The following is a 14,184-nucleotide window of genomic DNA, read 5'->3' as shown; positions in this document are numbered from 1 at the left end:
TCCCAACAGTTTTCTAATACTTTTTTAACTGGATGTATTTCTGAATGCCCTTTTACCGTAGCCCAATATACCAGTTTCAGCTTCAACCTGCGAAGCTCCAGTGGCATCTCATTCATTTCAAGCTGTAAAGCTGATACAGGAGAAGTTTTAAATGCTCCACAGCATAATCGCAATGTCTGGTTTTATATTTTATTCACCTTATCTAACTGAGATGCTGAGGCAGTTCCATAAGTCATACTCCCATAGTCTAATATAGACATTATAAGTGCACAGTATATTCTTTTTAGAGACTGTCTATCAGCTCCCCAATCTATTCCCACCAAACACCTCAGTACATTTATTCCTCTTTTACATTTATCTACTATCTGTTGAATGTGTTTTGCAAATGTTATCTTTGAATCCAACCAAATACCTAAAAATCTAAATTCAGATACTTGCTCCAGTTTTTGCTCATACAATTTTAACTTAACAACTGGTGTTTTCTTCTTTTTTGAAAAACATATTATTTTAGTTTTTTCCACTGATATTCGAAATCCCCAATTACTTGCCCACATTTCAACTTCTTTAATAGCATTTTGCATGCTTTCTTCTACATACGACACATTTCTACCTCTTTTCCATAAAGCACCATCGTCTGCATATAAAGACTTTCCAATCCCTGGTCCAACTGTATTAAAAATATCATTTACCATTATGTTGAACAATATAGGGCTGCACACACTACCTTGTGGAGTACCATTTTCAATTGCATATTTCTTTGAGTACGAAGACCCAATCCTTACTTGAATGGTTCTATCATTTAAAAAATCCTTAATCCAATTATACATTCTACCATTAATATTCATTTTATTCAGTTTAATTAAAAGTCCTTCCTTCCACATCATATCGTACGCTTTCTCTATGTCTAAAAACACACCAACTAATACTTCTTTATTAATCTGAGATTTTCTTATATCTGATTCTAGACTTAAAATTGCATCTGTTGTGTTTCTACCTTTTCTAAAAACCACTCTGATGAGGACATAAAAGATTTTTTGATTCCAGGACATAACTCAATCTTGCCACTACCATACGCTCCATTAGTTTACAGAGGTTAGAAGTTAATGCAATCGGTCTGTAACTTGTAACTTGCGAATGGTCTTTTCCTGGCTTTACAATTGGAATAATTATGCCATGTTTCCAAGAGGAAGGGAGTTGTCCTAATTTCCAGGCGCACCAACCTTGTCAGCCATGTCTGCTTGTGTGGGATCGGAGATCCGGAGCTCGATTGAGCAGCCTGAAACACATGCCCACTCCAGATCGCGCTCTAACTTTGATTACATGGGTCTGTCTCATGCTCGACGATTTGTAAATAAAGAAATACAAATGAATATGTACATAATATAATTGCTTTATTATAGTGTAATGTACAAAATACATTTATTAAAGACAATTTGTGTTGTGCAAGACAAATCTCTACAGTAACCAAAATTCTTTTAACTTTAACTATTAACTTTATATAGGCTATAGGAACCCTTGTGAAAAATCAATACAGTTTAGCATACTTTAAAAAAAATTAAGCGCGGACACTGAATTCTTAGTTGAATGACTTATGGATTAAATTAACTGAATTATAAATGAAATGAAAATGTATTTTTTAATTTTTATTTTATAACATATTATTTTATTACAAACATTAAAGGTATCTCATATCTCATATCTATTAAAACTTGTATGTCATGTATTTAAATATATTTTCATGTGTAACATTTGTAATGATGAAGTTGCAATTCAGTATATTTGAAATATATTCACTTTAAATGGAATATCAAATAACACAATAGTTACAACTGTATTTAAATACGTTATATGTGCTTTAGTATGTTGGTCAACACATCGAAATGCATGACAAAAGACAAGGCCTATTAAAACATCATAATTTAATGTGTACTTTAAAATACTAAAAGGGTTAATTTGATCATATTAGATATAAGATGATAACACTTAAAAAAAATACTTACGTGTGTTAAGAAACTTAGCCATATTCTCCCCAAGTACACTTAAGTGGCCTTTTATTCCGTTAATATACTTTTTAAGAATGATAGTAGCCTACACAATAAGTGCACATTCAAAACAATTTCACAAGGTTAACATTTACTTTCACGAGGGAACTGAGACTTATGCTTCATGATTTTATAGTAGCATATTTCAACAGCGATTTTCATAAACCTGCATGAACTATGGTTTAGACATGCAATAGACATCAAATATAATTAGGTCATTATATTATCGTTACATCTGTTTATTACACTGACTATAACGGCGCGAGCCCGTCTCTGCTTGTGACTCTGCAGAAGCTCGCGACAGAGAAGTCGTTGCCACGGCAACCAGAGGTGACGCAAACGGAGGCTGGACGATGACGGACTTCGCTTGATCTCATGACGGGAGGAGTTAAGGTGGACCAACACAACGCAGACCAAAAACCTTTACACATCCACAGCTCTTTACTGACCTCAAATACTTCCTAAATAATAGTTCCCGTGCGGCTGTATGAGTCATATGTTTATATTATTTTGTTATGTAATACACGCCTCAGTATTTAGTAACATTAGCTTGCTAATCGCAGTACAACACATCTAAAGGCGTGCTTAAATATTTCCCAGAAACCTTGTTATGAAGTCTAATGAAGCTAGTTACATTATTTTTTATTAAATAATTCATGTCATATCATAACTAATATAATATTTGGTTTTTATATTGTAACAATAAAATAAAGGTTTTTTAAATGTACTGAAACTCAACCCCAGTTTCAAGAATGATATTTTTTTTACTCTTCATATTACAGATGGTGATTCTCTGCCTCACTGTGTGGAGCAGGTTGGAGACACTAATTCTTCTAAGGAACACACATCACAGCTTGTGCCCTGTTTGATTGATGAAAAATACTATTACCCTTTTTGCTGTGTGTATATATGTATAGTTTTATGTATACATTTAAAATATTTACACCTGGATTATTGTATTGGGAACAGATGGCTATGTTTGCCCCAGCAGTTTGCTTTCATCAGCTATATGTTCAGCCATCCTTAAGGCACCATCATCAGGCAAAGAGAGTGAGCGAGAGAAAGGGATGGAGGGACGAAGGAGGGGGAATAGCTGCAGGCATTATTGAATTACAGAATCCACAGAGAGACACACACACACAGTTACAAAGAGAAAGAGAGAAGCGATCTCAAAACAGCATCACTCTCTGCTAGACAGAACGACAGTGAACAGAATAGAGAACAGAAGAGCATGATTGCACAAGCATTAGACAGAAAGACAAAGATGAGGTTGATTAGACGGCAGTGAAATTACCTGAGGGCGAAATAAAAGAGGGGATAGACGGAGTGAGGAAAAGAAGAGTGTGGGCTTTAATCCTCTTGGCATGCGAGTGTATTCCTGGCTGTTTGGCACCGAGTGCGGTGGTCACCCTGTGTGTGAGTGTGTGCTGCAGAGTTTGTTGGTGGTGTTGGGACACTTTGGACTGGAATGTATCTGAGTTAACCGCTGGGGGCTTTCGGGAAGACACCATGCTAGGCAAGGATTACATGCTCGCCATCATCATTGTCAACTATGACGGTATGTACGCGGATGCATCTGCACTTTCCTCTGCTCTTTGTTCTTTTTCTTCACTAGTTAGTGCAGGCTGGAGGTGTCGGAGTGACGGGTAGAGTTTCCTATCCTCTACAGGATGGAAATCAGTCATAGTCTGTTATTCACATGCTCCACTGGTCACTCATGGACTTTACCTACAGGTGCTGTGTCATACCCACCCGACTGTTTGAAGACCCTGTTTTTGAGCTGTTTATTGAGATGGACTTGATTTTGCTGGAATTAATTACAAGGAGATTTGCATCAATTGATTTTCACACTCGAGACCTAGACATTCTAAAAAAAAGTTGCCTGTTGATATTGTTGAAAAATCCATTTTTGTAGACGATCAGGTGCACACGCGTTCATGGACAATGTCACCTGTGCATTTCTGTTGGAATTATGCATCTGTTGCAGGATTAGATTAAGAAAACACAGCAGCATAATTTGCCCACACAACATTAAGTATCAGATAGACCAGTAAACTCCTCCCGTTTGTGAGTTCATGTGGTAGAACGTAGATATTTTTACAGTTTAGGGTGCAACCAATGTGTAATGATTTATACAAAGAACTCCAACCAAGAAAACATTATATTTATTAATAATTTTTGCAGCTGCCTGAGATGTAGTATCAAAGGTGATACATTTAGCGCTGAAACTATTATAATTAGTATGATATTATGTATGATCCCTTGAGATCTTGCTAAAAGTTGCTCCCCAAAGTATTTAAATGACACTTCCTAGATGATGGAGCGGTAGTGGACTGATTGTTGCTTTCAGAAGATCATTTCAATGGGACTTTAGACTGTTGTTGACTAGTAAACCATCCTGTGTTGTGACATGCTAAAAACTCTTTAAAATAAATAAAAATAAATGACATATTATTGCTAATTCTTTCTAAAATTATCATTGATTTATCAATACATATGTAATTATTTGTTCAGAGATTACCTAGAATCATTGTAAAATAAATAATAAATAAATAAATAAAATTAATGTTACACCACAGGACCATTTAAAGAGAAATAGTGAAGGCAAAAATGTGTTCGCGTAAAATATTACAGGACCTAAAAAATATGCACTTTGTCATACACGTTCATGTTCATTTATGGGGTTCCTATAACAATGTTAATTAAATAGTAACATTTATTATTAATACTAATCCAAATAAACAATATCATATTAATTATATAAATACTTATATTATATTTATAATATATATAAATATTATTTAATAAGGTTTAAGATGACTCCAGGGGTGCGGGAAGATGTTTTCGGTTGGGGGTGCTGTGTGTGTCCGTGTTGGGTGAAGGGGGGGTGGGTGCTGGGGCTGGGGTTGTTTGGATGCCGATTTTGGAAAGTTTTTGCTGGGATGGGCATTTAACAAAATCTGAAATTCGCTTTTGCGCCATTATCTCCTTGTATCAAAGCTAATCTTGTTCGCATTCTGTACAGTTCATGTCTGATACCACGCGGCCAGCGTCACGTGTTCATGAGGATTAGGCTAATCATCCCATATAGACAACATCACAAGAAAAATTAATCATGTTTATAAAGATAAACATGGGTTTATTATAGCCAAGGTGTTTTTTACACTACCATTGAGAAATTTTAACCAAACTATGTTACAGACTTTTCATTAAGACCCTAAAGAATCATATCAACTTGTGGAAAATGGGCATCTGATGACCCCTTTAATGATTTTTAAGGAAGTTTGTAAATGTGATACTGATTTAATACAATACAATTCAATAAACAAGAAGTTAATATTAAGTGACTTACATTGTCTGACTATAACACTAATGTCTGATTTTGTTCTATTTCGTCGTCGAAAATAGTTTAAAACAAAGACACAGCGCATCTCCATTCAAACACAGCGGTGTTTCGTTTATGAATGAACGGGGGTTTTTAAACGAATCTAGTTAGTCAGTGATTCATGATTACCCATTCATAAAGACAGTCACGTGCACAAAGGGTATAATGTCTATTGACAATATTGTAGCGATTATACAGTTTCAAATGAAGAAGCTTTCTGTTGGTCAACTTGCCAAATTCGCATGACCAACTGAACCCGATGTGAAATCTTAGTGGGAAGATCTTTTACCCTCACGCAGGCCATGAGGATTCTGACTGAAATGTTCACCAAAATGTTTTTATAAATTCACAGAATTCACATAACATTGGTAAATGTGACTGCACCTTTAGGCTAAATGTGGCAAAATTTGGAGGAATATTTTTATGTAGATTCAGAGTAATATACATTTCTTAGTATCTGTTACTAAAAGACCAATTTATGGATAAAATGTTATATATTTTTTTGAATTTTTTTATTTATTTATGTTTGCATTTACAGTGTAGCCAGAATGTCATTTACAGTAAATGATGGAGACCCTTTGTCAGAGAAACGCCTTTAAAATAGCAAGTTTATTTATAAATAGAAAAACAGATGTAGCTTTTAATAATTGTAAAATATATATATATTTATGGGTGTGGGTGTGTCACTCATACACTGATGTGTGTGCATAAAACTATTCTGACCCGTGTATAGTAAACATGAAAATTCATGTGCAAATGACATTTGTGAAATGTCAGTATGAGACTCTCTTTCTGTCTTTCTGTGTCGTGCTGTGTCATTGAATGCCAGAGGCAACTCTTACTTGTGTCCAAGCAATCTCGTCTCACTGCTGACCCAGTTCTAGTACTACACACACACACATTTACAGTGTTGTTTTCTCCCCCAAACATTTCCTCCAGCCCTCTGTATTGTGATATTTGTGAGAGTGGACAGAGCTCTCCAGATGCATTGTGTTAAATGATTCTCTCAGGCTAGAGATAAATTCAGGTAAATATAATTCAGCAGACACAGCTGCTCTTTCCTGCTTGCTGTTCTGCCAGTAGCCCTATGCCTATGTCTGAAGCACTAAATCATCAGGAGACGTGACAAGATCACTTTGACACACATAAAAGCTGTAAAAACTTTTATTTTAACAGGAAAATAATTTGAAAATGCTACAGTAAAAACCTGCCAATTGGTTGTAAGCTATCTTACCATATGAAGTGAAAACATCTAGAAGGTTTAAAATTGCATGTAAATGTAAATTTACTGTACAGCACTGTAAAATGTATGTTTTTTTTAAGTAAAAATGATAATGGACTGTGTGGATAAACTCTGATTCATCATGGTTATTATAACTCTTAAATTATACAGACAACAAAAGTCTGTCTGATCATTTCTAAAGCATTCTCACCGTATCTTTTAATGTGAATTTCTGGTCACCACAACTGATTAAAAAAGATGGATTTCATTATACAGTCTCATTATACAATTATACTGATGGAAAGGGTTCAAATGCGCAAAAGAAACTGGAAAACCAAAGAATTTGCGGGACCTGGAGGATTTTTCTGATGAATAAAGGGATTCATAAACAATCATCACAAAACAAAAATCATCAAGCATATGTACACTTCTGAACGGGGTCATTTTTATAAAATCAGCTATTATTTTGTTTTGTGGACAATATGTAAACATCTTTTATGTAAAATATCATATTCAGGCCAGTACCAAATAAGAAATAACACATATTTTGTATGATCCCTCTTGGTAAAATAATTAACATTTTGCAGATTCTGCAAGGTGTATGTCAAATTTGACCAAAACTGTATGAAATGTCTGAAAGAGACAGGGAGAAGATAATGGAAATGAACATTAGTCCAGCCCTTTTTTAATAAGAGAACTTATTAATAAGCTTTTAGTTTTGATCTAATTTTAGGCTGTATGTCATGTGGGCAGATTAGGGCCTGGTCTGTCTCTCACGAGTAGATCTGAGCACGGTGACCGCACCTCGGGGTGTGTATGCCTCATTGAATCTTAGTGTGTGTGTGTAAAGGCTGCTGGCTCTGTTTTACTTGGTGGGAATTGTAATATAGCACTTTTACAAGAATCTGTATGTGCTGTCCTCAAGTTAGCATGCATGTGCAATCCTAATAAAATATCATTTAAGATGCAGATTAATCCAGAAATTCAATCTCCGTGCAGATAACATCTGGAACGATCAGAGTCTGGAGCTGGACTCAGATCTGCCTCCAGGATGGCGCACTATACGTGACAGCACTGGCACCTATTACTGGCACGTGCCCACAGGCACCACCCAGTGGCAGCATCCCTCCTACAGCACAGAGGAGGAACAAAATGCCATTAATGGCATCACTTCCAGCCAGATCAAGGTGAGATACTCTGATCTATTTGTGTGTGTGTGTGTGTGTGTGTGTGTACTGGTATATATGGTTTATGAGGACACAAATGTGTATAATGACAAGGGTACTACAACGTAAACATGGTTTATGAGGACACTTCCTGTGTCCCCGTTAAACAAAAGGCTTAAAAAAACATACAAATCGGTGTTTTATGAAATTCAAAAATTGCCAGTAGTTTTCTGTAAGGGGTAGGTTTAGGTGTAGGGTTGGTGTAGGTGCGATAGAAAATACAGTTTGTACAGTATAAAACCATTACGCCTATGGAGAGTCCCCGTAAACCACAAATGCATGTATGTGTGTGTGTGTGTGTGTGTGTGTGTTCATGTGGCTTTGTGAAACGTTTTTGTTAGCTGTCCCTTTACTCTTGATTTCTTCAGACTGCAGCAGATGGCAGGCGGGAATCAGGAGGCAGACTGACTGAAAACCCTCTGCCCTCTCTGAGTGAAAGGTGAGCGAATCACACCTGCGCTGGGTGATTGTACTGCTGAGGACAGGCTGCAGATATAGCTCTGAAACTAGACATTAAAGCTTGTAAAGCAAAGTGTGTGAAGCTTAATGCGATTTAATCAAGTTGGAAATGTTCTTAGTTAAAGGGTTAGTTCACCCAAAAATGAAAATTAGGCTGTGTTTTATTCACCCCAGAGCCATCCTTGGTGTATATGACTTTCTTCTTTCAGACGAATCCAGTCGGAGTTAGATTAAAAATTGTCCTGACTATTCCAAGCTCTATCATTGCAGTCAGCGGGTGTTGCAGTGCTTCAGTCCAAAAGAAGTTAAATAAAAAGTGCCCATCCATAAAAAAAAAGTTTCTCACACGGCTCCGTGTGGTGAACAAAGGGCTCCTGTAGCAAATCGATGCATTTTGTAAGAAAAATATCCATATTCAAAACGTAATAATCACTTTAATCTAGCTTGCGCCAACAGTTGTAAACAGAAGCAGAAGAAAGTCATATACACCTAGGATGCCTCGGGGGTGAGTAAAACACAGCCTAATTTTCATTTTTGGGTGAACTAACCCTTTAACATCCTTGTTGGAATAAAATCATTTTTATAGGATTAGGATTATGGGCTTGTTATCAGCAATTTTCCTCTAATTGTAAGAGTTCAGTTATCAATAGAAATGGTTGTTTGATTGGAATGTTGTTTCGGGATAATGAATGGCTGTAAAACAGTCCACTTATTAAACTACATCTTAACTTTTAGTTAAAATATTTTATTATGTGAGAACAAAGAGACTGTTGAATGCTACAATAGACATCTTTTATTTTATTTAAAAAATATCAATAACCAATGAGATGAGATATCAATGATTGTTTATGTATATATTTATTTATTTTATTTCTAGGGCTAGATTTACTAAACAGAAAATTAGAGTGAGAGCGCTACCCCATAAAAGCACTGATGAGAGTGAAAAGTTCAGCGGCAGATCTATTGCCAATATGCAAATTAAAGAACACAGATGCCACCAGATAATTTCCATAATAATCAATGCAATCCACCAAGAGCAGCGCAAATTAGTTACTAATTAGTTAGTTAGTTATTAGTTAGTTTACAAACAACACAGAAGCAAAATGGGTTAAGACATGCTTTTTTTATTTATTTAATTTGTTTGGTTGTTAAATAGTGGGGCATAACCCAGTAAACTGACTGGTCATAATTCATAAAGTATATATTCAGTCATAATTTTTTTTTTTGGTCATAATTTAGATATAACAAATGATTTTTTTTTTCTTACATGGTAGAAATCGGCTTCCGTAATATCAGTGAGATTAAATGGAGAGCAATTATTACTTAAATCTCCTGCTTCTTAGATTTTTCTTGTGAGAAAAAGACCCCAGTAATTAACTATATTATATGTTAACAGTCTCATTCATGTCTGTTTTTATGTCTGCTAAGTAATTTGAGGAGAAACGTCTGAGGTGAAGATGACAAAGTAGAAAAAATGGAAGTATGAAAAAGAAACTTCCAAGCTAGACAGCTTTCTTCTGCTCAGTTACACAGTTCAGTGGTCAGTTTTTTAACCACACCATGCTATATTTGACCAACCAGAATTAAGTATTCTAGAGCACAGTGTAATAAACAGTTTCCATGTATCTGCATACATTTTATGGAAGTCATTAGGGCATGGGCATTGGAACCATTTAATGTGGGTGGGACAAGACCCACCCACTTTTTAAGACCAATGATATTGGACCCACTCACTTTTACCGTCTCTAAATCATTGCATATACCTGTTCACTTTTCTGAGCGCCGTCAGTCAAATCATATAGTCTTTGTAGCAGCATTGATTTACAGTTACACTTACACTATGTTGGACCCACCCAAATTTTAGTTGCTTCCGACACCCATGCATTAAGGACATGTCTTCACCAGAAGTTATTTTTATATTACTGACTAATTTGATAAAATGTGTCCACAGCCACGAAATAATTTGGTAAAATGTGTCGCCAACTAATTTGTTGCAATTGATTCAATGTGCTAGGTGTAGTAACACATTAGCCATGGACTGTGTCAATTTGCATCCTTGATGCAAATAAAACTCTGGCACAACTTAGCAGCCAGAAACAAACACAAGCTAGGCAAAATTATCCTTCTGGTGCTCTGGAAATGAAAAGAAAAAAAACGTTTCTCTCTGTTTTCCCATTTGTTTTGTCCTCTAATGAAGCCAGTAGACATTTAATTGAACCAACACATTCTTATTCCTCAAGATGATATTACCCACCTGGAGTTGTGTGAACAGATGTCGGTTCCGCTGGCTGCTAGTGGAAATGACAAAAGCGGCCCTGGTTTAGACAGCCAGTCAGGTGTGGTCTGTACAACTGTGAGATGGAGAGTAAAATAGGCCGTTTTGTCTTTGGTTAACCTCCAAACACTCTGATACCAGGCCCCAGTCACACTAATGCTCGAACAAAAGTGAGCACTCACCTGGGGAATTGACAATAAGAACAATAAGAAGAGTTTCTCTCCACTTTGTGGTGCTAAATAGGGTCTTTGCCAATGAAGGACAAAATACTGTACACACATTCATTTAACAGGCTGGAACATGCCTTTATTAAGTGTCAGGTTTGTCATTGACTGACCTTTCTACTGAATTTGTTCGGAGAGCTGAGATTGGCTGCTGCTAAATTGTTTGGGAATTATTGACAGCAACAGGGAATGCAATTACCTTCATTTATTTTGTCAGCACCTTGAGGCAGTGTAACACGGCAGAGGGCAACATTAGATTCTGGTGCATTAAGTTTCTGTCCTCAGTATGTTAAAGAGCACTCTTTGTGAGCAGAATAAAAGTGAATAATTTATTTTTCACTTAAAATTCAGTTAAATTAAACATTTAGCTTAATGTGTTTAATGTATGATATAGCTTTAATAAATGTTCATTTATTTAAATTATTTTATTATTATTTGTTTCTCATGAGATGAAGAAAGTGTGGCCTCCAGACTTTCAGAATAAATCAACAATATCAATAACTGTACTCAGATACTAATTTTTTAAATAATATTCTGTTGAATGTAATTATCCATTTTTATTTTATTTTATTTTATTTTGTTTTGTTGAGACAAAGACCCAGTCAAGGGCTTTTCATTTTATAGTTCTATACTACATAATTTTCCTCTGCGAGACCACTGTTCATTACAGGAAGGAAGTACGCTCAAAATGCTGTGACTTGTTCATTAGAATATATGCACAAAGCTGAGAGTGATAATTATAGTAGCTGTTTCTTGTTTACAGGACAAACTACCCCAGCGGTCTGAGTAGCCTTTTTTAGAGCATAGATGAAAGTGCTTTCAATAGAACACCAAACAGAAAAATAACCAAGTGTTCAGCATCTCAATGCTTAATTTGTATTCCTTTTTTTCTGTTCAAATGAGCCCAGTATTTAATTATGAGTCATTATCATAATGATGTGCTCTCTTGCTCTGCTTCAGGCCCTCATGGCAGGAAGAGAATTTCTGTGCCAACATGGATCCCGACTCCAAGGTAGAATCTTGCTGTGTGATGCCCTAATACAGTTCAACATATAAAATGTATTATTGTTTTCTCTGCCATTAGTCACTGTGCCCCACAAAAATCAGAGCACATCATGAGGGTGAAAGGTCAGAGTTGGAAAGGAGCATCAATCAGGGCATGTTTAGTGATGCAGTAGGGTGTATATGTGTGTGTGTGTTGGTGGAGTGTATATAGAGGGTGGGGGTGGAGGGCTGTGACCTCTTAAAGCACAAGAGATGCAATTTTAAGACTCAGCTTTATTGAGTCTGTGTAAAATGATCCTAGTAGGCTGGGTCATATATATATATATACTCTGTACAAAATATTTTGACTTTCATCAGTCACTAGGCTGGTAAACGTTAGCTTGCTGGTTTGATTCCTAGGAGTGAGCAATGGACAATAATCAGTGTGCCTCTTAAGCCGCTTTTACACCGAAATTACCTGGAACAATTTGTCCCAGGAACTTTTTATCCCCAGACCTGTTGCTGTCTGCGTTTCCATCACGGCCTAAAGTACCGTGAAGGTTAGGCAAATAGTCTGGTGACGTAGGACTGCGCGCGATTGCTCCTCCCAGTTCAGGAGGGGGTGCTAATGTCGAACAATGATAACATAATCATACATAACAAAAACAAACAAAACATTTTTAAAAATTTGTCACCGTTTCCAGTTCCCGCTGGATTTCATCCTCAGCACTGCACCGCAACAGACTTTTAAAAATGGTGGTTTAAATACAATGCTGCGTAGAGTCAACCAATCCAAATTCTGCGTGAACTCAACCAGTCAGTCCCACCCCCTGAAAGTTCCAGACCTTTGAAAAAGTACTACCTCGTGAGCAGGGACTTTTTGAGGGGCAAATTTTTATCCGGATTTATTTATTTAGATCCAGGTTCCTGCGGTGGAAACACACCGAGTACTGCCCCAAAGTCCCTGGTTCCAGGGGGAAAGTTCCTGTGGTGGAAACAGGCTTTTAGAAAGACACTTAACCCCAGGATGCTTACAGGAGCTTGTTGCTGTAATATGTGTACTGTGAGTCACATTTGATAAAAGCATCTGCTAAATGTCTACTTGCTTACTAAGAAATATATAGGTATGACAATATAAAACATCTAAATAGATGTTGTCCAGAATGTCAACATGAACTGCAGGCCAAATGTATATGACTCCACCCTTCTAATTAAAGAGTTTGGTATTGAAGGTTGTTTCCCATTCAGATTAATAAACAAAAACTTTGGACCAGATTTACTAAACAGGGCAAATTAGCATGAGAGCTCAATTCCAAAATACCAGTAATCTCCTCCCATAAATTTTGCGTCTGAAAGGGAAACTCCTACACATGCATATTCAATAAGGTCAGGTGCAAAAATAACTGTGTCCATGCCTTTTCAACGCTAATTCTTCACTGCTCATCTTTAGTAAATCCTGACAGTACTATTTTAACGCCAAAAGATAGTTTGCACTGGCACAAGCTTTTAGTAAATCTGGCCCTTTATTTCTTATAGTTGTGAAATCATGTCTCACAATTTTGACAATATATGTCATAGTTGTGACATTAAATATCACAATATGATTTCATTTATTGTAATTGTAAATTTATTTCTTGTAATTCATGACTAAATATGTCACAGTTGAGGCTTTATATTTCACAGTTGTGACTTTAAATATCACAATATGACTTCATTTCTTGTAATTGTGTATTTCTTATAGCTGTGGCTTTACTCACAATTGTGACATTATTTCTTGTAATTGCAACTTTATTACAACGCCAGATCCTTCAGCTCCGCTCACTTGTTCACATTCACCAGAATTCTGATGCATTTCACCTGTCAGCACCAATCAAGTCACCATATAAAGCCACCTTCCCATCATCACCACAGTGTCTGTTCTTGTTGTTCGCTAGCGTGCATCAACTTACCTGGCTACTTATCTGCTGTACCTACCTATTCGTCGAATCCATCCCAGTTGTCTGCCATCATCTTCTGTCTTCTTCCCAGCACGTTGACTCAGTCGTACCCTGCAAAGCAACCTCAGTGACTGTTCAGCTAAGGCTTTGCTCAAGATTATCTAGCCCTTATCTTAGCCCTTCAACCTCTCACCACCTCTCCTTCACTCCTTCACTATCTGCCTCTGCCAGTCCCATGGTCCGTCTAGCGACGTACTCTGGTGAGGTGGAGGAATGCAGTGGATTTCTTCTTTGAGATGCAGCCGCAACTATTCCCCAGTGAGCGAGCTAAGATTGCTTATGTCCTTTTGTTCTGTCCACCAACGATCAACTCTTCTGGCTATGCCAAGGCCAATCCACTGTGAGTGACTATGCACTGCAATTCCGCACT

The 14,184-nt window shown here is 36.7% G+C and overlaps 1 protein-coding gene across 3 annotated transcripts in view; it reads left to right on the top strand.

The window, feature by feature from the left end:
• Positions 1-3,102: 3,102 nt before the first annotated feature.
• Positions 3,103-14,184, top strand: part of LOC107588766 (amyloid beta A4 precursor protein-binding family B member 3-like) — a 28,243-nt gene continuing 17,161 nt past the window's right edge. For 2 of the 3 annotated variants that reach the window (XM_016277000.1, XM_016277001.1), the window contains exons 1-4: positions 3,103-3,600; positions 7,649-7,836; positions 8,244-8,314; positions 11,794-11,845. In XM_016277000.1, the coding sequence (XP_016132486.1) occupies positions 3,552-3,600; positions 7,649-7,836; positions 8,244-8,314; positions 11,794-11,845 (360 nt within the window). In that variant the 5' untranslated portion in view covers positions 3,103-3,551. The remainder of the gene's footprint in view (positions 3,601-7,648; positions 7,837-8,243; positions 8,315-11,793; positions 11,846-14,184) is intronic. The other variant, XM_016277002.1, reaches the window with a different exon arrangement.

Source organism: Sinocyclocheilus grahami, unplaced genomic scaffold, assembly GCF_001515645.1.
Source record: "Sinocyclocheilus grahami isolate Dianchi unplaced genomic scaffold, SAMN03320097.WGS_v1.1 scaffold107.1, whole genome shotgun sequence".
Taxonomy (NCBI): domain Eukaryota; kingdom Metazoa; phylum Chordata; class Actinopteri; order Cypriniformes; family Cyprinidae; genus Sinocyclocheilus; species Sinocyclocheilus grahami.
Note: the sequence above shows the minus strand (reverse complement) of the source record. Positions and strands in the feature narration are given on the sequence as shown.